General features: G+C 38.4%; 2 protein-coding genes, 1 long non-coding RNA gene and 1 pseudogene across 3 annotated transcripts; all 4 read left to right on the plus strand.

Moving 5' to 3' along the window:
• The first annotated feature begins 400 nt into the window (after positions 1-400).
• Positions 401-2,391, plus strand: LOC108415856 (GTPase IMAP family member 4-like). The gene is made up of 2 exons (XM_017688898.2): positions 401-821; positions 2,192-2,391. Exons 1-2 carry the CDS (start codon positions 401-403, stop codon positions 2,389-2,391), a joined length of 621 nt encoding a protein of 206 aa, XP_017544387.2.
• A 4,910-nt stretch (positions 2,392-7,301) lies between these two features.
• LOC108415857 lies at positions 7,302-19,309 on the plus strand (annotated as a pseudogene).
• Positions 19,310-19,499: 190 nt separating this feature from the next.
• On the plus strand, positions 19,500-20,330 carry LOC119263970. Its single transcript, XR_005130673.1, has 4 exons — positions 19,500-19,515; positions 19,623-19,685; positions 19,777-20,160; positions 20,260-20,330. It is a non-coding gene; the product is annotated as an uncharacterized LOC119263970 (long non-coding RNA).
• Positions 20,331-20,477: 147 nt separating this feature from the next.
• Positions 20,478-25,278, plus strand: LOC119264042. Its single transcript, XM_037541231.1, has 12 exons — positions 20,478-20,666; positions 21,176-21,354; positions 21,463-21,556; positions 21,700-22,047; positions 22,170-22,232; positions 22,342-22,396; positions 22,498-22,589; positions 22,685-22,778; positions 22,856-22,966; positions 23,247-23,414; positions 24,355-24,507; positions 24,648-25,278. Exons 1-12 carry the CDS (start codon positions 20,478-20,480, stop codon positions 24,851-24,853), a joined length of 1,752 nt encoding a protein of 583 aa, XP_037397128.1. The 3' UTR covers positions 24,854-25,278.
• The last annotated feature ends 724 nt before the right edge of the window (positions 25,279-26,002 follow it).

Consider the following 26,002-nt stretch of genomic DNA (forward strand, 5'->3'; position numbering starts at 1 on the left):
TATATGTGATTAAATGGTCATTAGAGCACTTTCACCATTGCAGACTTTTTAGAATATGTTTGTACAGCAGTATATCTTTGAGAACATGCTTGAAGGCTACCACATAGTTGCTGATGCAAACTAAAAAATCAATGTAATATTCTTTAAAACTTGTGACACCTCTTCAAGTCTGCTTATACATGTCTTTTTTTTCAATGCTACAGACCAGTGGGAGATCAAACTGGTCCTCCTTGGGAATGTAGGTGCAGGAAAGAGCACATCAGGAAACACTCTCCTTGGTGTTACAAGCTTTGCCTCTAAGATCAGCCCCTCTCTGGTCACAAAGCAGTGTGTGGTTCAGACTGTGACTCTAGGGGGTACGTGGATTATGGTGGTGGACACTCCAGGAATAACTACAAAAATGGTTACAGATACATCCAATGAGACTCTGCTCCACTGCCTCCAACTCTCAGCCCCTGGACCCCACGTTTTCCTGCTGGTAATCCCTGTGGGCAGATTCACCCAAGAGGAGAGAGACACTGGGAAGAAGCTGTACATGTTCTCTATTGTCCTCTTCACATTTAAAGACAGGTTAAAAAACACCTTCATTGAGAAATTTATCATCTCGGCTGGTGACAATCTTCAGCAGCTAGTTCAGAAGTGTGGAGGCAGGTACCATGCATTCAACAATGAAAATCCCGGTAATGAAGATCAGGTGGGGCCACTCTTAGTGCAGATAGATAAGCTGGTAGCTGCCAATGGAGGAATCTGGTACACCCAGGTAAATGATACAGAAGAATTTGAAGGAAGATTGGATCAACAACATTTAGGAGACAGAAAGAGTAAGTAAATAGGTATATATGTTAATAACTTATTTAATATCAAAGTTTCATGCTACTAAACAAACAATTTTGTCCTCATAGATTTATTAAATATGGTTTTAAAAACCTATCACCCCTTAAAAAAGTATTGCCACTGTTCACAAAGACCACTTTTCAGGAAATGTAAGTTCTTCAAAACGAATAGATCTAATAGATTTTAGGTATATAATAGATTGTTTAGGTATTATTTGAAAACTCAAGTATTCATTCATGACGATAGTGTTCATGTCTTTATTTAGTGTTCAGAAGCTTTGTCTTTTGTTAACCTTTCAGACCCCACCTATACTCTTGACCACTCTTATGGATTTGAAGTTTTCAAAGTTATATAAGAGGCTTATTTACAGTCTTATGCAAAAGTTTAGGTGCCTTTGTAAAATTACATATTTTATTGATTTTGAAAACAAGTTAACACATCTTCTACAGAGAACACACTTCATGTTTTAATGCCCAATTACTGATTTTAAAGTATTGGAGAAAAAAAACAAATGTGGTCTGTTGCATGTTTTGTGATGTATTATACTCACTAAATAAATAGAAATCATGTACTAAAATATCCAGAAAATCATATATTTAGGTTTGTTCCCTGTTGAGAATGTATTAACTTGTTTTCACATAGAAAATCCTCAAAACATGTAATTTGACCAGTGTTTGACATTGAAAAATGGTATAGGAACAAAAAGGAAATAAACATAGGCAGGAAACAGGACTGCATGATATGCACAAAATATATATTATGCTAGGTTATGGACTAGGTTGTTATATACTGCTGTATACTAGGTTACAAAGTACCTTACAGTACATGATGTACATTGGTTTTACTTTTAATGTGTTCCATTTAAATAATGCATGCTAGTGTAGTATGAATTGTTTTTACCAACATAATTTTTTCTTACATCAAGTCTTAAGGCATTAATTAGATGAGTAATAGTGATGTTTCTACATGTATATTTTTTCCAGAATGTCACAATTAGAGATGAAAAGATCTGGAATGTAATGTAACTATTAAAGTGAATTATCACAGTTATGAAATGGTAATACTAACTTTTGGGAATGTTATATTGGTTAACTGTGAAACCAGTAACATTGCATGATAGGAACATTGCTTATAACTAAGCCATTTGTATTGTCTGGGAAGATTGTGGGAAATATCAGTGATAATTTTAATAATCATACAAGCATATGAGAAGAACAAGTCAGAAACTCATCCAAAAAAATAAAATAAAATAAATACATGAGATAAATGAAGCACAGTCTGTTATTGGCTGTACAGATGCATTATTCTGCCTGGTTCCAGTAGGGTGACTCGCTGTTTTTGACTTTGTGATTTGCAGATTATGAAGCTACATTCAAAGTCCATGAGATGAAGCTGGGAGTAAACAAAGGGGAAAGAAGGAAAGACTCTGAGAACATGGTGTTTGAAGAAAATCTGAGGAGAAGGGAAGAATGGATCTGGAGGCAGGAAGAACAGCTTTGGAAATGGGAGGAACGACTAAGGGCAGAAGCAGAGAGGAAAGACATGCAGACAAAATGAAAAGCAAGAAATAGATAGAATTATGAAGGATATGGAGAACAGGTCAAATGATCTGAAGTGTGAAAGGGAAAAAATTGAGATGGAGAGGATAGAGATAGAAAGACAGAGAGTTTACACTAAGGCACAGAAAGATGAGATGAGACAATTATCATTGACAAAGCAGGTGACAGAAAAAGAGGTATAGGAGCTGGAAAAGAAAAGAAAGCAGGCTCAAAGACTGGAAAGACAGAGTAATGCTGAGATTAAAAAACTACAAGAGGAAAAGAAGAAGTTGCTGAAAGAGTTACAGGGAATGAAGCAGCAATTTAACAGAAATAGTGATGAGATAGAAAGACAAACGAAGGAAATGGAGACTAACCAGGTGATGATCTGGAGGCAAGAGAGTACCAACAAAGAGGAGATTAAAACTCAGACAGCTCTGGTCCAGAAGCTGAAGGAGGAGATAAATGTGTGTGAAGAAATTTTACAAAGACAGAAGAATCAGAAACAGGTAAACCAGAGAGAAATACAGCAACAAACCACTCAACTTCAGGAACATATTATAAAAATAAATACACTGAAGGAGGAGATGGGCAGACAACAGAGAGAAACCCAAACAAATGCCAGAATTATAAGACAAACAAAGAGGAAAAAACAGACTCTGGAAAAAGTGATACAGACTGAAGAGAAACAACAACAGTTAAAAACTGAAAAGTTTCAGAAACAGGTCACTGAGCTGGAAAAACAAAAGAAACTACACAAAGAGAATGTGACTGTAATGAGATTAGAAGCTGAACAGAATAAATACAGAGAGGTAAGAAGAAGAGGATTTACAGATTCTGCAGGACATACATGATCAGCTGGATAACAGTCTTTCATCATCAAGCCGTATGCAAGACTGTGACGCAGAGTGGGACTTAAGGGAAGAGCTGGGAAAGATTATTGGGAAGATGAAGATGGATTTGCAGAGAAGTTCAGAGGAGATGGAGGTTCTGAAAAAGACACTGGAACAAACAAAGAGAGTAAAGGAGCAAGAAAGCAACAAGAAATAGAGTAGCAACTTTAAAAGTATTATAACTCATTGTATTTTTATGTTCCTTTGGTCTCTTTTCTGCATGACATAATTTTGAATGCCTGTTACATTCAAAATGTATGTAGTTTTAAATATGATAAAGTGAATTGTTTAGTTTTAGCCTCTTTCTGTCAGTCACTTTAGTCCATTGATGTGATTTACCTTATTTATTTGTCACATTTATTTATTGGTCTTTTATTGAGACAAGAGAGAAACATAATTGAAAAATATTTTATTTTTTTTGTAGATGCTGTATGGAGTTCTGCTGGCACTGATTTTCAAGCTATACAAAAGTATAAGGTAGTGTAAGAAACATTGCTATTAAAACAGCACGGACACTTTTTCATAACTCGTCAAACATATCAACTTTAATTTTTTTTATAATAAAGTAATGCATTGCCTACAAACCTCCTCTTTGCAAATGTATGAGGTCCAGGTTAATTCATAAATATGTTTTTGTCCAGTATATGATGAGGTGGTGTATTTTGTGAAGACAAATCTTAGGCTACAGTAGATGTGATATTATTTTGGTCTACATAACATATTGTAGTAGTATGTCTGATGCACCAACACTCCAGGTTTAAATGGTTTATGTGGACGTGAAACAGAATTGAGCTCTGGTAATGTAATTTGATGGAAAGGTAAATTATTTCCAGTGTAATCCTTGTGAAATATATTTATTATTTAATGTGATAAACTGTGCTGATGGATAAGATCTAAACAAAATAACATACCCCCCCCACCCCACCCCCCAAGTTTGTTAATTTTTTTTGTAGTACATTCTGTTTATATCATTCTGCTATTTTCCCAATCATGTTAGCACATATTGACTCCTTTCTGTTATTTTAGGATGTTTCAACTTCATAAATACACTGGAGACAGCTGTTTCATATATACATTTAGCAAAGACAGGAAATTGTCCTGATGTCAGATGGATGTCATTGTTGTTTGCAGCAGTTAATTTTTCTACTGTAAAAGTGTAACATGACAATGGTTAAAGATGGTCTTGCCAGTCACACATGTTAACACATTTTGGTGTGTTCAGAATTGGTGGTTGCCAACATTTTTAGCTAAAACTAAAACACATGATAAACATACACATAAACATGTAGTACTGTGCAAATTCAGAGATCACCCTTTGTTTGATTAGTTTCTACTCAAAATGGTCAGTACAAGTCAGGAGAAAAAGCAGGAAAAAATACATGGAAGACAGTACCAGAAAGAATACAGAAGATGTGCAGTGCTGTGTATCTGCTTGCAACATGGCTTACTGCCAGGCAGAGAACAGAATCCCACCCAGCAGCAGGAGATAATAATCTCGTAGACAAACACAAATACACCATGTAGAGTGTAACAATAGCACAGAACAGACCAGCAACAGTGCTAATGTTTTTACAACCCCAATTCCAATGAAGTTGGGACGTTGTGTAAAACATAAATAAAAACAGAATACGATGATTTGCAAATCCTTTCAACCTATATTCACTTGCATACACTACAAAGACAAGATATTTAAATGTTCAAACGGATAAACTTGATTGTTTTTTGCAAATATTCACTCATTTTGAATTTGAATGAAACACATTCCAAAGAAGTTGGGACAGGGGCGTGTTTACCACTGTGTTACATCACCTTTCCTTTTAACAACACTCAATAAGCGTTTGGGAACTGAGGACACTAATTGTTGAAGCTTTGTAGGTAGAATTCTTTCCCATTCTTGCTTGATGTATAACTTCAGTTGCTCAACAGTCCGGGGGTCTCCATTGTCGTATTATGCGCTTCATAATGTGCCACACACTTTCAATGGGAGACGGTCTGGACTGCAAGCAGGCCAGTATAGTAGCCGCACTCTTTTACTACGAAGCCATGCTGTTGTAACACGTGCAGAATGTGGCTTGGCATCGTCTTGCTGAAATAAGCAGGACGTCCCTGAAAAAGACGTTGCTTGGATGGCAGCATATGTTGCTCCAAAACCTGTATGTACCTTTCAGCATTAATGATGCCTTCACAGATGGGCAAGTTACCCCTGCCATGGGCACTAACACACCCCCACACCATCAGAGATGCTGGCTTTTGAACTTTGTGCTGAAAACAATCCGGACAGTCCTTTTCCTCTTTGGCCCGGAGGACACGACGTCCATGATTTCCAAAAACAATGTGAAATGTGGACTCGTCAGACCACAGGACACTTTTCCACTCTGCGTCAGTCCATCTCAGATGAGCTTGGGCCAGAGAAGCCAGCGGCGTTTCTGGGTGGTGTTGATATCTGGCTTTAGCTTTGCATGGCAGAGTTTTAACTTGCACTTGTAGATGGAGCGACGAACTGAGTTCACTGACAGTGGTTTTCTGAAGTGTTCCTGAGCCCATGTGGGAATATCCGTTACAGAATGATGTGGGTTTTTAATGCAGTGCCGCCTGAGGGATCGAAGGTCACAGGCACTCAATGTTGGTTTTCTGACTTGTTGCTTACTTGCAGAGATTTCTCCAGATTCTCTGAATCTTTTGATGATATTATGGACTGTAGATGATGATAATCCCCAAATTCCTTGCAGTTGCACGTTGAGAAACGCTGTTCTTAAACTGTTGGACTATTTGCTCATGCAGTTGTTCACAAAGTGGTGAACCTCGCCCCGTCCTTGCTTGTGAACAACTGAGCCTTTCAGGGATGCTCCCTTTATACCTAATCATGACACTCACCTGTTTCCAATGAACCTGTTCACCTGTGGAATGTTCCAAACAGGTGTTTTTTGAGCATTCCTCAACTTTCCCAGTCTTTTGTTGCCCCTGTCCCAAATTATTTGCAACGTGTTGCAGGAATCAAATTCAAAATGAGTGAATATTTGCAAAAAGCAATAAAGTTTATCCGTTTGAACATTAAACATCTTGTCTTTGTAGTGTATTCAATTGAATATAGGTTGAAAAGGATTTGCAAATCATCGTATTCTGTTTTTATTTATGTTTTACACAACGTCCCAACTTCACTGGAATTGGGGTTGTAGAGCATAACAGCGCTTAGCAGAGGATTATGTTTGTGCACAAAACCATGTGGTTTCAATGTAATATTTAACAGAAAATTACACAAAAACATCTTAATACCAAATTTTTCAGTATTTGTCCACTCTTTCCTTTTTGTACATTCATTACAACCTTAACTCTTCCTTCCAATCATATAACCATATAACCCAGTTACAGCTCGGTCCAGCAAGCATCTCCGCAGGAGAGAGCAAAAATTCTCCTTACTTTCAGTATAAGTTAATGTATGGAGAGATTTTGTTAGAAACTATTTTGGAACATGTCTACTGGTCCAGTCATGAATTTTTTACACAATGTGTAAAGGGCAGCTTTTAAGCTCAAATTATGCAAAAAACTAAAATGGCAATAATAATGATTATGATAATATTATTATTATTATTATTATTAATAATAATAATAATAATAATAATAGACTTTTCTTTCTCAAAAGGCACCTAAAGAGGATCTGCCACAAAACAGCTTCACCAAAGAAACAGATCATCCAAACACACAGGGCATCAGCAGAAAGTCAACACTACAAAGTCTTTTGGAAATCCTGCAGCATCTCCATCTACAGAATTTCTATCCGAGTAAACTGACCGTCGAATCTGTCCTGTCCTTTGGCAGCCAAAGGAAGAAACAGTCAGACAGTAATTTGGCTTCTACTTACCTGCAGAAACTCCTGATGCTGAACTATAGAGTGAGATTTGTGACAGTGAAAAGTGAAAAAAGCAAAGTGAAAAGCAAAACTGTACCCTGTCCATTAAAACAGGTAGAAAATGTGACAGAAAAGATGGAATTGATGTTGACCTGGTAGCTGCTTCCATGAATGGTAATAGCAGTAACTATGGGGCCAGATGTGAGACTACTACCAAGGGCATCTCAAGATCAGTCATTGCCAGTCTGTCAGATTAAAGCTCCAATGGTGTTTTTCTGCAGGCTGGGCGCTGTTTCCACTTCCAAATCCCAGCTGCTGAATTCTGTGATTAACCCAAAGCATGACACCTTCTTCCACAGAGACAGTCCAGGCAGCAGCAAGAGCCGCCTGTTCATGGAGGGGTTGGTGGAGATTGCCTGGTACTGTCCTGCAGGGAACACTGATGACCTTTTTCAGTGAATGCATTGCTTTCTGCAATCTTCATGGTGATGCTGTAGAACACAGACCACAAACTGACTTTATGACTGAACAAGCCACAGTCAATATTATTCTGATGCAAAATATGAAGCCTAATGACAAAGACAGGGAGTTATTAGAAAAGCTCCATAGATCTTCAAAGCCTTTCATGTGTGCTGTCTATGACCTACAGAAAGGTCCACTTAAAATCAGTCATGGGCTAAATATAAAAATAGGACTCAATGGTAGAAGCCTTAGTGAGCTAGATAGTGACCTGGCAAGTGCAATTAAAACTTGTTTGCGGAAGTGTAATTTCAGTCAGACTTTCAGTCTTGAGGAAAGCTCAAAGCTGGCCAAACAGTGTGGATTAAGAGTTGATGAAGACAGTATGTATTGTCAGGAGGGGAAGACCAGAGCTCTGGAGATTATGAAGCTTCTGGAGGGTGAAAACATCTCCCAAATCAAGAAGAATTTCCTGCCTTGTCGGGGGAAACTATGGCATGAGTGGGCCAGGAGGAACAAAGAGCTTCATCGCTTACATGGAACATACTGTGGAAAGAAATGTTACACTGACAGAAATGAACAAAATAAGGATGAAACAACATGGCAGCAACCTCAGATTCATGAAAGGTTTTGTAAAAAATCTGCTGTTAGACAGTATGACACAGACAAGGTATTTTGTCCAGTGGGTCTAAAATTTTATTGATGAGAATTTTTCAGACCAAGTTTCACAAGTTCATCAAAATACAGTAGCAAATGGCTTGAAGTGCATTTAAATTTAAAAACACACAAGGAAAGTCTGAAGAGCTGAAGGTCCTGCAGGACCAGCTAGAAGAAGTGTCAGAGGAGCTGGACACAGTGACATTTGTTCTTGAGCATATTTTCAGAGAAATGGGTCAGATTTATGAGGCTTGGGCCACAGTGCCAGAAGAAATGGGGGCAGATGTTTCTGCTTTCCCTGCTGTGGCTGCAGGCCTCCTGATCTCTGGACATCCACTGGAGCTGATGGATGGAGATGCTGCTCATGTCCCTCTGACCTGGATACAGTCTGTTCTGGACAAGGTCACTGAGAGACTGGGAGACCAGAGAGTGTTTGTTCTGTCTGTTCTGGGTCTGCAGAGCTCAGGAAAGTCCACCATGCTGAACGCCATGTTTGGGCTGCAGTTTGCTGTGAGTGCTGGCAGGTGCACAAGGGGAGCTTTCATGCAGCTGATCAGAGTGAAAGAAAAGGTTAAAGAACAGCTGACGTTTGACTACCTACTTGTGGTTGACACAGGAGGACTTAAGACTTGGGTGGGTGGGCAAATTAACATACAATTATGACAATGAGGTATTAACTTTTGTCACTGGACTTGCAAATCTGACCCTGATAAACATATTTGGAGAAAATCCTGCAGAGATGGAAGGAATTCTTCATGTTGCCATCCAGGCCATCCTCAGAATGAAGAAAGTCAAACTGAAACCAAGCTGCATTACAGACATCACAACTGCAGAAAAGAACATGGAAAGAAGATTACACTTGCAGGAGAAACTGGATGAAATGGCAAGCCTAGCTGCAAAAGAACAGGAGTGTGATGTAAAGTGCTTTAGTGAACTTAGCAAATTCAATGTACAGACTGATGTGCACTACCTTGCCCAGCTGTGGGAAGGAAATCCACCCATGGCTCCCCCCAACCCACGTTACAGTGAAAATGTTCAGTCTCAAACAGGCCATTCTCAGGGAAGCAGCACAGCAGAAAGCTCAAAGATTCTCAGAGCTCAAAGACTGTATTAAAGACATGTGGACAGCAGTGCTGAATGAAGACTTTGTGTTCAGATTCTGAAACAGACTGGAGATCACAGCATACAGAAAACTGAAGGTCATGTATGGAAAGTGGACATGGGTGCTCAGGAGGAGCATGGTGGTTATTAAGAACATACTGCACAATAGGATGGAAAATGGAAACCTAGTAATCAAACACATGAGTTAAACACTGATTAAACAAACAAATGGAGTTCTATGCGCCATAATCAAAGAAACAAACATTACTGAAGATAAGTTTGTTTAGTAGAGAGCAAGAACTGAGCAGGGAATTAGAGAACTTCAAAAATAGCCTCTAGGATAACTGAAAATAAGATGATATAGCTTATTACTCTAAGAGCTTAATGTAAAATGATAGATGATAAGAATATGTTACATGACAATGAGATGTTCATCTGGAGTAAAGATTTGGCCTTTAAACTAGGACAAAGCCCTTAATGACCAGGAACTCAGTAGAGAGTTTGAGTGAATGTGGAAAGTGTTCTTCTGATTTGCCCTCAAAAATGCCTAAATTAACAGGGCAGAATATTCAGACTATGTCACAGTACATAATAAAAATAAAAATAAAAAACATAATTAATTAATTAAGGAATTAGTGCAGCAGACAGTCCAGGAGGTTGAGGGAACCATAGAAAGATAGGCAGGTGCAAAAATGTGATGCAGTGATTCTTATGCATAGAAGATAATATGAAGTAAATGAGTAAACAATGTGAAAAAGAGATTCTCCTAGGTCTGATTTACACATATTACATCTTAGTGGTGTGAGCAATTCAGAAAGTCATGCTTTTCATTTTGGTGCCAATGTTAAATGGTTAAATGGCGCTTTCATGCAGGAGTCCCAGACTCTCCACACTGAAGCAAGCAGAGTTGAGAGAATAGATCAGGGGCAGTTTTTTCCCCAGGCTGTATGCATCACGCAGCTAAATACATTGACAAAAGCCTTGAAAATAAATTAAAATTATACAAAAGACAGTATAAAAATGTAAAGAGGCATTTTTTTATATAATTCATGACGAAATGCTAGTTCAACATTCTGGACTGCAGACAGATTTCCTGGCTGGTCTTCCAGACTTGAAACTTTTTTTTTTAAATCAGAAGTTGGAACACTGTCCAAGATAAACAAGTATACTGAGCACTAATTTATAAATTATATTTTTGTTCAGCAGAGTGACTGAAGTAATCATCTATCAGTCTGAAAACAGGAATGTCTGTGTAACTCTGTGTCTATGAAAGGCCAGTGCGTTCGAGCTGCCAAATGTTGCTCACGCTGCGCATCACTCCCACTGCACAGAGGCAGCACGATCTCTATCCTGCAGATTCTATACAATGCTTTGAAACTGAAACACCACCAGCATGTGTCCACTACCATCCAGAAAGCCACTGATGAAGTGAAACAGAGAAAGGGAAATGTGAGTGGTTGGAAAGGTTCTCATTCACTTTCTTGGAGAAATAATTAATACATCTTTATAGCTTTTTGTTGATCTAATCCACAGATTGCAGATACATATCCTCCAATAGAATAGGCATGTTGAAGCAGAGGGCCAGAAGACATTTTGATGAAGTGGTTGTGTGGGTCCCTTCTGTGCAGATATTTGTACAAACACCATAGAAGGACATGATGGATATCACAATGCTCATTTCCACAGACCCAGAGGCATAAGTGGGTGGAAATATGCATATACAAATGGTCAGTTGATGTCTGTACTTCTTTGGTTGCAAGTGACAAGTGTTTCTTAGGAACAGAGAAGAGTTACCCTTTTAGGAAGTACTCAGAAGCAGGTCCACACTGACCCCTTAGTGCTGCAGTACTGGAAATGGTTTGTGTGTTGATTTCAGCAGGACCTGGAAAAACACTTCAGTGGCAAATTATAGGCACAAAGAGAGATTCCTGAAGCGTGGATAAGCATCACCAAGTAACGTGCCATTAAAAGCTTGGACTGGGAATGGATTATAAATATGTAATCTAAAAAGTATTCTGGTCAGGGAGAATGTAAATGTCATTGAACTTAGTCCTACAACATATGCTTTGCACAATATGTGTTCTAACCATTTGCTATTAGATAAAACAATCAATTATCAATGTAAGCCATGTATAAATATATGTGCTTAATGATTGCTATAAAGAGTTATAAAAAGAAGCCTACTGTTGTTTCTTAGCAAAGGGAGGATTTAAGGACTGGTAACTATGCCTATAAAAAGTGCAGTGTTTCTGGTAATTTGTGCTTATGGGGTGACTCAAAATATTCATATCATGTACAACGATCATGTACAAACAAATAAAGGTGCCCATGACTGATTTTAACAAAACTACACTGCTCAAAAAAAGGGAACTCAAATAACACATCCTAGATCTGAATGAATGAAATATTCTCATTGAATACTTTGTTCTGTACAAAGTTGAATTTGCTGACAAAATCACACAAAAATCAATGGAAATCAAATTTATTAACCAATGGAGGCCTGGATTTGGAGTCACACACAAAATTAAAGTGGAAAAACACACGACAGGCTGATCCAACCGCACCAGCATATGGTCTCACAAGGGGTCTGAGGATCTCATCTCGGTACCTAATGGCAGTCAGGCTACCTCTGGCAAGCACATGGAGGGCTGTGCGGCCCTCCAAAGAAATGCCACCCCACACCATTACTGACCCACTGCCAAACCGGTCATGCTGAAGGATGTTGCAGGCAGCAGATCGCTCTCCACGGCGTCTCCAGACTCTGTCACGTCTGTCACATGTGCTCAGTGTGAACCTGCTTTCATCTGTGAAGAGCACAGGGCGCCAGTGGCCAATTTGCCAATCCTGGTGTTCTCTGGCAAATGCCAAGTGTCCTGCACGGTGTTGGGCTGTGAGCACAACCCCCATCTGTGGACGTCGGGCCCTCATACCATCCTCATGGAGTCGGTTTCTAACCGTTTGTGCAGACACATGCACATTTGTGGCCTGCTGGAGGTCATTTTGCAGGGCTCTGGCAGTGCTCCTCCTGTTCCTGCTTGCACAAAGCCAGAGGTAGCGGTCCTGCTGCTGGGTTGTTGCCCTCCTACGGCCTCCTCCACGTCTCCTGGTGTACTGGCCTGTCTTCTGGTAGCGCCTCCAGCCTCTGGACACTACGCTGACAGACACAGCAAACCTTCTTGCCACAGCTCGCATTGATGTGCCATCCTGGATGAGCTGCACTACCTGAGCCACTTGTGTGGGTTGTAGAGTCCGTCTCCTGCTACCACGAGTATGAAAGCACCACCAACATTCAAAAGGGACCAAAACATCAGCCAGAAAGCATCGGTACTGAGAAGTGGTCTGTGGTCCCCACCTGCAGAACCACTCCTTTATTGAGTGTCTTGCTAATCGCCAATAATTCCACTTGTTGTCTATTCCATTTGCACAACAGCTGTGAAATTGATTGTCAATCAGTGTTGCTTCCTAAGTGGACAGTTTGATTTCACAGAAGTTTGATTTACTTGGAGTTATATTGTGTTGTTTAAGTGTTCCCTTTATTTTTTTGAGCAGTATATTTGGACAGATATATTTATTTGCTTGGTCTGTATTGCCTTCTGCTGCATTTTCCACTTTTATGTACATTTTATATCATGTTTCTTTATTATTCAAATGATTTTATTGATTTTCAGTACTTGTGAACAAACACTTCCAGAAAAATTCTCCTGGCCCCTAAATGACCCCAACAGCAATCCTTGCTTAAACATGTTCTAAGACCTAGCTAAATTCAAGAAGGAGGAAAAAAGGAGAAATATGTTTAGTGTTTAAAAATATGTTCATATGTTTAATATGTATCTCATATGTTTAGTGAGTGAGAATGCTCTTGAAAATGTCTTGAAATGTTTGAAAAATAGTTGCCAGCATTTGTAGAACCTCCTGGTTGAACCTCTGGCAATATGCTTCAAATGTTCAAGTTTAAGATGTACCATAACTTCTTGATCTCATTTTATAAGATAGTGGCTTGGCCCTCATCTGCCTGTGGAGGATCATACTCCAAGCTAGTAATGTGAAAAAGGCTATGATTCTGAGTGTTCTAGGGTTGCTCATATATCTTCTGGAACTACTCCAAATTAAGCTGTCATAGGATTAGGCTTAAATATGTGTTCCAAATGTGTGAAAAACATTAAATATGCCTAGCCAAAACTCCAACAATTTTGGCCATGTCCAAAACATATGGCTTAAGAAGAATAGACCTGCTTACTCCTAAGACAAGCTGGGTGTCACGGTTGGCTCCTCCCACTACTCCTTGTGCTCCTCTGTTTTGGTCTTCCATGTGCATTTTGTTTTGGTTTAAGTCCTGCCCCTCCTTTTGTAACTCCACCCCTGATTGTTTGCACCTGTCCCTCGTTTTCCCTGTGTATTTAAGCCCTGTGTTTGCCCCTTGTGTTCCCTGGTCTTTGTATTGGTCTATGTTTGATGTCTCGGTCGGATGTTTGTATCTCTGTGTTGGTTGTATTCTGGTTTATGTCATGTCTGTCCCCCGATCTGTCCGTATTGGTTATATGAACCTGAACCTGGACCGTTTTGACCACGACCCTGGATTTGCTCTCAATAAAAGTTGCTTACCTCCGCACAAGTGTCCGTGTCATCGTTACACTGGGTGTGTATTTGGATATATTCTTGCCAATTCATCTCTGGATAGATGTAATTTATTGAGGTCTTTAAACTATAGTAATCCATGTCTTGTGCATATTGATGCACTCACTTCACAGCCAATTAACAAGCTTCCTCTGGAATTTCCTCTCCCAGTTATTCTTCCAATTGTACCTTTATACAAGTCAAGGTGAGGAGGCGGGGTGCAACTCTTTTAGTAATTTCATATAGTATAGATGCCATCCCTCTTCCTAAAGGGTTTATATTTAAGCATTCATCTATCCAGTTACTCTAAATGGTTATCAAAGATGGTGATAAATATTTTTAATGAAACAGTGTACCTGAAGATATCTGAAGAAATTAGATTGTGGGTCTGACTTAAGCTGTGAAAATGAAACAGATTTAATGCATCTCACAGCTCTCCTGGCCCATATTTTTAGTGACATCAATAATCAGTGGAGGGAATTTGGCATAATAGGAGCAGAGGGGAGAGCCTGTCTGTTGTTAGAATGAAATCCTTCAATGAGACCAGATCTTCAGTAACCCACTCACTACTGAATTAGTTGTAAGAAGGCATCTGATAATGGGTAATGGGGCACAGATTAGAGAAAGCAGAGAGACTGGGTTACAGGAGTGCTGCTCATATTGCAACTTCTCCTTCTAGTGAGTCTAGGGCTCAAAACCCTAGCTTGTGATTATTAGCTGCCCACTAATAGTACATAGAATTTGGCAAATCTAATCCCCACTCCTCCTTCTGTCTTTCTAAAATGTCTTCCTAATTTGAGGAAAGTTTTAGTTGCAGACATCAAGCTTTAAACCTAAAACTTTCCTCAAATTAGAAAGACATTAGGAGTGGGGATTAGCTTTGCCATAAGCTGGATGGTCCCTCTCCTCTTGAGTCCACAGGACATGGCGTCCATGGTTTCCAAAATGAATGTCAAAATTTGATTAATCTCACCTCAGTTTTCCCCTTTGCATAAGCTTTGGTCCAGAGAGGACGGCAGTGTTTCTGGATCATGTTGACTTGTTGATCATGTTGATCATGGCTTCTTTGTTGTGTGATACAACTTTAACTTGCATTTCATTGCCATATACTGTTTACTGAAGTAGCCTAGTAGGTATATCAACATCTTACACAGTCAACAATTGAATATCAAATCAAATAAAGTACAATTCAGTGATATTTCGACATTGTTTATTGTAAGTTTTGTCTTTTTAGAGCACATCATGTGAAATAACTTCTTCTCTGACTGCTGTTTCTCGCCGCGTCCCTCCCGTGTGCATCACTAACTCGAGTCTCAGAGCTCATCGTAATGCACAAATCTGATTGGCTGAGTAGTGTCACGTGTGATATTTATAACGCATGCCAATGGTGAGTTTCCTGGGCCATTAAAGCCTTACGTAAAGTCTAGAAAAGTCACTCTGATTAAAATAGGACCACCCCATCAAAATGAAAGAATTCTCTATAGTTTATCAGTAATATAGATCCAGGTCCACACAGGACAACATCTGGATCTGGACTTGTAGCACATTCCACCTATTAACACTTAAAACATACTGACACTAAAAAGTCCCTCATGACACTCCACCCACAGCATTTGATTGACATGAAGTCTCATTGACAATGAAAATTTAATTAAAAACAGCATTGCAAATACATTTTCATCTTGACTGAGATGTTCCTCAATGAGAAATGCAACTGCAAATTGTTGATTGTTTTTCCTTTTCTAATATGTCATTATAGTCCATTAAGAGTATGAAAATATTAATATGTTGTAGACCATTAAGGCAATAAAATTGTAATGTCAAAAGCATTTTCAATAATCTTCAATAATGCTTGCTCACATAGGAAATGTAATTATGTAATTTATTTATCATTTTCAAGTATCGATTTGAAATTGAGAAAAGTCCAAAATATGCTGTCGTACAGTTGTAGTCACATTCCTGAATCTAAACACGTGGACAACTCTCACCCCCTGATTTACCTTTCCCCAGGGTAGGCATATTAATTCACTTGAGGAAGCGAAGCAAAATATACAAAATTAATCTGACCTACAAGGAACCTAATTAAAAAGTATGTCACTTTACCAAGCTGTCTATAAGCACATAGGGGCATTTCTGGTACATCTCAGCTTTACATGTGGGGAATTTTTAAATCAGATTCCAAGAGTTTGGAAATTTTATTCATAAATCCAAGACACCGGAGAAGAGGTATAGAATGTGGATCAAGCCTTCTATTATGTTGTGTGCCAGACTGGCCCATTTAAAAGTTTAAAAATATAGAAAAAAAAATGTTAAGAATTTTTGGAGCATGAAATAATTTGTTACAATTAGCTTAATTAGTTAATTAACATGCAAATAGAAAATGACATATGTTTATATAACACATATAATGTTCAGGTCAGTTTGACACAGTGGTGAGAATGGATACTACAAAGGGTAAATATTTCAAAAATGGACCCAAACTAATTTAATTTCTTTCCAAATTTGAGACACAATGTGATTTTCCCAATCTATCCCAACCACACATACATAAACACACACTTTTCTTTGTTTCTTTTCAGATATTTTGTTCTATCTACACATTTATGAAATAAAAAATGTGGTTTTAGAATAACACTTATGGCTCTAATGTGATTTTAATTTAATTGAGCAGAAACAATGATTTGTTTGTGTTAATCAACAAGGCCCCCATGACAGAAAATATGCCAAAGGTATTAAAAAATCTGAATAACAATAAAATAAAATGTGCTGAATTGTCTAGTTTTTTTCCCACTCTGCAAAAAATGTTCTAAAAATTATTTTTTAAATTCTTTTGGGCGGTTAAACATGCATCAGATCAGTTTGAACTAAGAACATTATTACTGAACAAAACAGTACAAAAACAAAACATTATTATTATTATTATTATTACTTACAAAAACAAAACATTAAGAGCTGAACAAAACAGGAGAGTTAGTGTGGAGGACTTAAATGTTTGCTGTGTCTGGTCCATACTGTAAAAAATAATTTGTTGATTCAACATAAAAAATTAAGTAATCTGGTTGCCTTAAAGTTTTAAGTTTAAATTAAATTGTAAATTCACATGACACAGTATTTCAAAGTCGTGTTGATCGGATTAATATTTCGAATCAGATGATGTTCTGTGAACTTTTTGTTAACATTAGGTAATAGGACTTTCATTTTCATTTCAACTCATTCAAGCTTGAGAATGCACAACCCGGTCTCACTCCCTATGCGTATGAAATCGTACGCAAAACTAAACACTGGGATGCGTACTCATGCGTACGCAGAGAGCTGCGTACAAATGTTACGCCGCTATCAAATACATGTAAATACCCTAGGCTATATTTAGGTGTCCAAACTGATCGTAGTATCTACTCTGTACAGTATATTAACGCAAACGCTAAAAAAAGATGAGACATTTGACGTTTTACGAGTTGAGAGAGAGAGAGACATAGAGAGAGATGCACTTACTGAGCGAATGCCCAGAATACAGTGGGATTCGGTCAGAATTCTTCACTAAAAAGACCAACATAATCGCTTTATTAAAACCCTTCCTGAGCAATGATGTCTGAGGTAAATATAAGCGTGCTATACACTGGAGCACAGTATGTTCAGGCCTGCCACAGAGTAAGGGACGGAGATACACACCAATGAGCACACACGTTATTATTAATTAATAATAATAATGGTATTAATATTAGTAATTAATATATTATTAATAATTCTGTTATTAATTAATAAACTATGAGAGTTTAATAGTTTCATAGTTTAGGGTTTGTTCGGTTTGTTTTTGGCTACTTTTTTCTGATGTGTGGAGACAAACGTAATTTTCACCTAAACGTATTCCTTCTTTTATTCTCTGTTTCTGGTTCTTCTCAGGTTCTGATATGCCTAAATGAACTGATTAGTATCCAAGCTCAAATAATGATGGATTTTACATCTTCAGAAGTGATGTGCGAGGTTGCCAATTTAACAAAGGAATTTACTTTTAGTCATTCTTGTTCGTTTTAGTTAACCTCACTTGTAACAGGAATTCATTCATAATAGACCACGTATGGAAACATCCCAATATATGTATGTATTTAGTTAACAAGAATGTGCTCAGACAAAGACTCTTACTGTGAAGTTCTGGTTGCATTGGTAAGGTTGCTATCCAATTTGAGCGCGATTGCGACCATCGATATCAAGGTTTTGAAGCAAAGATCGTTTAAGGGAGGGTCTAAGTTAGGGCACTACATTTCATACAGCCTCATTTATGAAAGCTAATGCATTGAAGTGAAAGTGAGCGCCCCCCATCTTTCGGACTGTGTGCACTTCCGCCCGATCCTCTGGACACGGAACCACAGCTCGCTTTTCCCTCCACACGGTGAGTGTGTAAGCAGTCCGGTGCTTAACTTGACTTCGTTTTAATAACAGACACATGCAATTCTGAATACATTAACAGTTTTTTTTCATTAATATAAACTTAAATAAAATGCAATATTAAGTAGGAGCTCGGTTTAACATCCCAAGAGTATAAGACAAATGTGCACAGAGCTGGTCATGCTGCTAGCTAAACTAGTAAACTAGCTTAGATTAGCTAGCATGCCTTTAATAAACTTGAGATTTTAATCACTCTTCCTTTTGTAAGTATCGCAATTTCTATAAAGTTATGTTGCCCTGTGCACCATGTAGTAGTTTACTTTTGACATGCTAAGAACGCGTGTCGGTGTTTAACAGGTGAAAATGTTCTTTGCTAGCTAGCATTAGAGCTGGCCTAATTAGAGCATGTGCCTAATATGTATACCTAAATAATCCACAGGTCTACACTAACATTACTCAAACTGTATGTCCATTAATGAATGATATAGAAATGACATTACAGCTAGAGCTGGTTGATATGTGAATTGTGAAAACATGAGTAAGAAGTTTTCGTGATACGTGGTAGTATTTAATAAATTAGTTAAAATATTTTCAGAGTATAAACGCACAATGATATTTTTTTTAAACATTTCACACACTGTGCTCTACCAAATCTAGTTGGAGAGGCCTAATTACTTTTATTACTGACAGTATCTGCAATATGCTCCGAAAAATTATATGGTAACATTAAATGTTTTGACATCTTTTTTTTTTCTTTTCACAGACCTTTCAGATCCCTCCTCACATCCATCTATCTCTCTATCCTTTATAGCGACCCAACGGCACTTTTAAGAGCCACTCGTCTGTCTGTCTATCCATACATCCATTCATCCATCCATATATCTGTCTGTCTGTCTTGGTGTTTATCTGTCTACTTGTTTATCTGTCTGCATTGTCTGTGTGTGTGCATCTGTTGTCTGTCTGTGTATCTGTAGGTGTCATAGATCATGCATGGCATGATCTTTATTATGGATATTTACTGAAGCAGTTTAATGAGCCTGGGTATGTGTACTAATTTTTATTTTACAATCATAGGCAAAGAAAAGAAGGTCGGCAAAACCCGTATCTGGTGTTGTTAGTTGGAGACAGAGGGATAATTCAGGACAAATTATTCCAAAATTTCCCCCAAAGACATATAACTCGACTACACGTAATAAATGTTCTTTTTGGTCTCTAAATTTGAATTGTACAGGTCTTCTGATAGTTTAATAATGAAAATGTACCTTGGTCTCACATTGCTTTTTGTTCCAAACTCAGGTAAAAGGAGCAGTTCTGAAGTGGCTGAACCAGTATTTCAGCAGCCTGAGCCAACACCTTATGGTCAGTAGAAATCTGTTACACAGATTATACATACCTAACTGTTAGTCACACATTTAATAATTTAGTAATATTTTTTGTCTTACATTTACAGATAGTGCTCAAGAACTTAATGCACTGCAAGACCTTCTCAGGGACATTCCTCCACAAGAGAAGGGCACTGTGCCACTAAGCTGGGCTGAACGGCAAGCTCAAAGCTCAGAGAAGTGGAATGCTTCTAGATCAGCCATGGTTAAAAACATATTTCTCGCAGAGCACACAGACACCTATATCTGTGACATCTGCCTGCAAAACACATCTGTTGTGAGGTGCAGAGATTGTTTGCCAAGACAGTTCCTGTGCAGTTCCTGCGATACACAGATACATCAGCACATCCTCCATAACCGAGAAGCCATGTTTGAGGGATTCTATCAACCCTTAGCCCCAAACATGATCATTCAACTTCAAAATGATGGGTCACACCAGATAAAGCATGAAGGTTTTAAATTCTTTTAAATAGTTGTGCAATGTGTTTGCCATCTGTTTTTTCAGCTCTGATTAATTTTGTTGCCATTAATTTTTTTCTTCTGTGTTTTAGTTCGACTGTTGCCGGTTCGTCTACCTCAACAGTGTACCTGTTCTCCCAGTCAGCTAAAGCTGACCTGTGGCTAAGAGGTCATCCTTGTTGGAATTAATGGTAAGTACTTGGTTCAGTTCAATTAAATGCAAACGACTGAATTCATGCTGCTTACACAGCTCTTTTTGATTTCAGGACGGTACCAACTAAATTTGCCAACATTGAGCTGTTCTCAATGCATGAAAAGCTGGACCACTGGACTTGATGAACTAGTACAATGTGGATATTGGCCTGCTACCATCAACCACCAGACCATCTTCCATGTAGACCTGTTCCAGTCTTTCCAGGATCTGAAGCAGCTGGCTCCTGGGCTTTCTCGTCAAGCATTTATTGGAATGCTTGATGAAAGAACAAAGTATTTTGGCAGAGTAAGCGTGCATCATATTTCTTTGTTGTAGATCAGGGCCAGTCTTATCCACAAAGGGTCACTGTGGCTGCAGATGGTCTTTCCAATCAAGCAGAACCTATTTCTATTTGTTTAAAGGTGCTGTAGAATACATTTATCTATTTTACATTATTCTCTAATTTGTACATAGAAGGTATGCGACCTTGGTTGGGGTGAAAAATGCCCACATGAGGTTTTTACATGCCCATTTACAGGTTAAAATGTGTTGGTGGTTCTTGTTATATTTTGAGGTAAGGAACTCTGGACCTGGATGCCCTGATAGTTTTGCACAGTTTGGTAATTTTATTCCTGCTCAAGCACCCCTGGTTTAACTCATCAGCTAATTACTTTACTGTGCTGTACTCTGGCCGTCAGTGTGGTGTATAATGTGTGGTACACAATGTGTTGAAGTATTTTTTAATTACATGTAATGAAGAAATGTATGTGTACAATTAGTTCATCACCTTTGTGTTTTTTCTGTTATTTTGCAAGACCGGAAAAATATGTGGTGACACATTCCAGCGGTCATTTCTGGAGTGGTGCTACGCGCAGCATGAGGTGGACAAACTGTTGGAAGTTGAGCCCTTCCGGTGTACAGCAGGTTCACCACAAATGCATGCTGTATCAGTGGATGGAAATAGAAAATTATACCGATTTAAGAATGCATCAGGGTATGAAGTTGTGTTCAGAATACTTATTTTTTCAAACAGAACACATGTTGTTTCAAAAGCTGTTCATGTTTGTAGCATTACAGAAATCTAGCTTTTTCTATTGTGCAGAAGTGCCACAAAGGGACTTTTTGATGGCACCTTCCTGGCCAGAGATGAGGAGGTGTCAAGTTTTGTTGCTCAAATCCAGCAGGCAACCAAACATGTAAATGTACACTAATGTTTTGTTTTTTTTAAGAATTTATATTTTGTGTTCATTGATCTGTTTAAATTAATTACTTATTTGTGTAACACATTCGTTTTTCTTTTCTAATCCTTGCATTTTTGTGCTGTTTTATTTAATTATAGACTCCTGGGAAAGGAATGTGCGGATCATCACAATGGACAGCTGCAAAAGAGCATTCTGGGAAATCTGCCTCAAAAATTGATGAGGAGGGGCTGGAAATCGCTGTGTGCCGGCATGGGGTGCTTTTGAGAGCACTGAATATGTTCAGAGGGGAGATTTATGCTTACCCTCTGTATCTGCAGAAGGAACTGTCCCCCTCAAATGTTTCCTTTTTCTGTTCAGATGTGGCATGCAAGTATTATCCGTATTTGGAAAAGGTCTCCAATAAGTGCTCTGAACTGCAGGGACTATTGGAGATGCATCCACTTCTTTCAGTGATGCATGCCAAAGCACACTCCTGGACATGTGAGGTAAGCAAAGGTTGTATAAAATCTCAACAGCTATGTGAAAACTGTTGGCTAAACAAAACAAAATATGAATTTTAAATCAATTTGAAAACTATTCCCAAGATTTCTCAAAAACTGTGTTACAGTTGAAATGGGGTGGACGCAATCAAGAAGGCGCTGGCAATACCATTGGTGAGGAAGTGGAGCAGGTAAAGATAATTTAAAGCACTATGTAGCTGTTGAAGTGTAGAGGTTGTAATGAGACTTGATAGTTCGAGCATGATAATGAAAAATTACTGACATTTATATCTATGTTAGGTAAATAGCTTCCTGTCCAGGGCTGCTATCTCCACAAAATACATGTCTAAAGGTGGTAAGTATTTTTTGGTATACAATAAACCCATCACATGTATTTGTGATACACAGCCATTGAAATTACAATGAAGTTAAATGTTTCAAACTTTTTGTTTACAGGAAGAACAGACATGCTCACAGTTCTGGCAATGGGGTGGAACAAAAAGAAAATGAGTAACATGGACAAAATATTGGCCCAAAGATATGCTAAGGTACCCCATTTAACTGACTGGAACTGTTCTTAACGCTTTTAAAATGTTACTGAATACTGAAAAATGTTTGGTGATATGATTTGGTAATATTAAAGGCCGTCCAGAGAGTGGCAGATGATAAGCTTAAGCTGGAGGAGCTCAAAGCTGAGTTAAGAATTGATGATGCTGTTATCCAACACTGGCCTGAAGGTAATATACTGAAGTAAATATTGATCTTGTGTCCTTATTCAGTAATATTTTATTCTAAAGTCACTTTTTCCTAATAGCAAATTCTAGTTTGGAGGGTGAAGCCTCAAGGGAGGTCATTCTGAAGAAGAAAATTGAAGGATTGTACCTTAGTGTCATGCAGAGGAAACATCACCTTTACCGTCAGACAGGTATGATTCCTCATTATTTAGCAATTTTTCTTTCAGCCAACTGATTGTTTCTTTCTTTTGTAATGTACTAAACATAACATCATGTAAATTATGTAAATATTGTTGTGCATGTTATTCAGGTCTTTATATTCAATTCAGGTCAACTTTATTGTCATTATGCCTATATAGGATTGTACAGTACAACAAAATACTGTCAGCCTATTTCTCCAGTGAAGTGAAAGTGAATAGTGATATTGATTAAGTAAACTTTGAATAAGTAGACTGATATTTTCTTTCGCAGACAGCAACAAGAGACGACATAAGTTGCGCCAGAAAATTGCAGAGGAAAAGGCAGCTTTATCTTCTGCTATTGAAGAGCTACGTGAACAGACGGACATCATTCTGCCTGCTGTTGATGAGCTTCTCTTGACTGAAAATTTTGTGTGGTCCTGGACTTATCTTGGACCCAGTAAGAACATGTACAATACAGAGCTCAAATGTAGCTTTTGCATACTAAATACATCCTAAATAACTGCTTGTGTTGCTTAATAGGTAGAGCCAGCACTTGCCAGACCTGCCAACCTTTACGCAATTTGCGTAGCAGATACGCATTTAGACATCAAACTACGCTGCTACGATTTGTCACTTCAAAATACGAGAAAAGCCATCGATGGCTTTGAGTTCAACTGTCTGTGCATTTGCGCACTGGGCAGGTTGTCTATGGGTGTAACTGCATTGGGCAGCAACCAGTTGGGAAGACTTTGACCAATCATAGTGGTAGTTTTAAACTCTTCAAACAGGCTACAAGCGGAGAGCCGTCAAAACGAAAGTAACGAATTTAGTTTTCATCCCTCTCAGTCCATCTTCATACTGTGACTGGTTTTGAAGGGAGGACTGTACTAAACAGTTTCAGAGGTAACTGGCAGGATATGGGAATTGTGAATTGTCAATGTCAAAACTAGGCAACTCAAAAACAAGATGCAAAATATAAACTTTTTTTTTTTTAAGTTTTAGCATTTCGCTTGTGTAAATATCCCCCTGCGAGCGTGAATGTGAAACTCGTGAGCACAGCAAGAAGTCCTGCGTGCGTGTTTATCATCATGTTGCGCTCAAACCGCCTTTTTCATTCTCGATTGTCTTCGCACGCCATGTGTCACCTTCGACTGCTTTCTGTGCTCGAGTGAAATGTTTGTGAAATGTTCGAGTATTGGATTGAGATGTTTTTGTTTTTTATGCATGCATTCACTGATACCTGTTGCCCGAGTGCAAATGTACCTGACCTTGTGCCGTGCCTTGCTGTGATGTGCTGTGCCACCCCACCGCAAGAAGTTGCTACTCAAAAAGAATTCCCAGGTTGGCAGGTCTGACTTGCTGTAAGCTTACATATTTCTATTTCTTTCTATGAACAGCTGATCTCAGAACAAAGAAGGCCATCTTTGACCAGGTGATGGTGATCAGGAGAATGCAAGAGGAGGAGCAAATTGTAGTTCAGGAGATGAGGAGGCACTTGAACTCCCTCATAGGTGTTGCTGGGAGTCTAAAAACCTTACTGCTGGACCAAAGTAAGTTTTTCATCATTGCAGTTAATAGCATTTTTGTAGTATGTAGTCAAGAGTATGCAACTTGATTGAAGGACTATTTGTGCTTCAGCAAAACCTGGTGTGGGGGGCGTTGTTAATCTGCTTTTTCATCCAATTCTTAGGCAATGGCGCACACTGTGGATATCACAGCATGTTGAGGAGGAGATTGAGTGTTGTGAATGCCCAAGTACATCACACAAAAGCATCATTCAGCTTGGCTCTTCATGGAGAAATGACATCCCAAGATATGCTGTCTGAGGACAGGGAGGAACAAGTGTCAGATGTGGAGGACACATCTGATGATGACAATGACATTGATTCTTCATAAGTACATTGAGATTATTAAATACCCATGTCTAGTTCTTTGGGCTTCAAAACAGCTTATGGTGCATGATGTGGTGCATTATCACCACATCATTTACAGGTAGTTCTCGACTTACGTCCATTCGACTTTACGACCGTTTTATGAAAGGTGAGCTACGAATTTAAGAATTAAGAATTTAACTTATAATTCGTGCTTAGTTCTTTTTCTCAAATGAAAAGCGAATCAACAGCCGAATTCCAACCGAGACTTGCCTAAATAGTAGCGGCCGTTGGCGTAGTGCACTACTTAGGCTTGCTTTCTAGTGTTGTAGTACGCGGTTTGAGATTCAGCTAAAGAGCGCACAATGGAAGAGAAGAGTATTTTGATTGACACTGGAAAAAAACAATCACGATCGGCACTCGGAATAACAAGGGGTTGACCGTCATCCCGGAAGATATGTTATGTTCTGAATTGCAATTAGTGTTTTACTTTAAATTAACTGTAAAAAAAAAAAGAAAGTGTATTAATAGACGCTTCAAATGACATAAAATGAACAAAGAAAAGTATGACATATAACAATAATAAGGAAAATGATGATAAAATGTGATTTAAAGATTTTCATAACATCATTACACAGTACTGTACATATAGCCTACTCGAGTTACGTCCAATCAGCTTTACAACGGGTTTGTTGGAACCAGTCGTCGTCGTAAGTCGAGAACTACCTGTAATTGCTTTGGCCAATTCTGTGTTGGGTGGAGAAGACATCTCTGGGAGTGAAAAACACTTTTTATTATTAAATTTTATAATCTGTTCTTTTGATCACAAAAATTACAAAGGACACCTACTCATTCACGTCTTATTCGAGCTGTGCTGAATTACTATATATGTATCACAGGCCTGAGAATAGCCTGAATTAATTTCATTGTTATATCTGTGTGTATGTGTGTAATTATATAATTGAGGAGGCAGTTTTTGCACAGGAGACAAGACCCCTGAAGCTTGTATATAGTCTTCATTGTGCATATACAGTTAAATTTGCATACTATCATGAAACGCGCTGTACACTTTCCAGTGCACATAACGGATACTGCTGAATTGGTATTATTCTGTGCATTTATCCTTAGTCTAATGTTAATATGGACAATTGTCAAGAAAAAAAATGCTTTACAT

The sequence above is a fragment of the Pygocentrus nattereri genome, chromosome 9 (assembly GCF_015220715.1).
Source record: "Pygocentrus nattereri isolate fPygNat1 chromosome 9, fPygNat1.pri, whole genome shotgun sequence".
Lineage (NCBI taxonomy): Eukaryota > Metazoa > Chordata > Actinopteri > Characiformes > Serrasalmidae > Pygocentrus > Pygocentrus nattereri.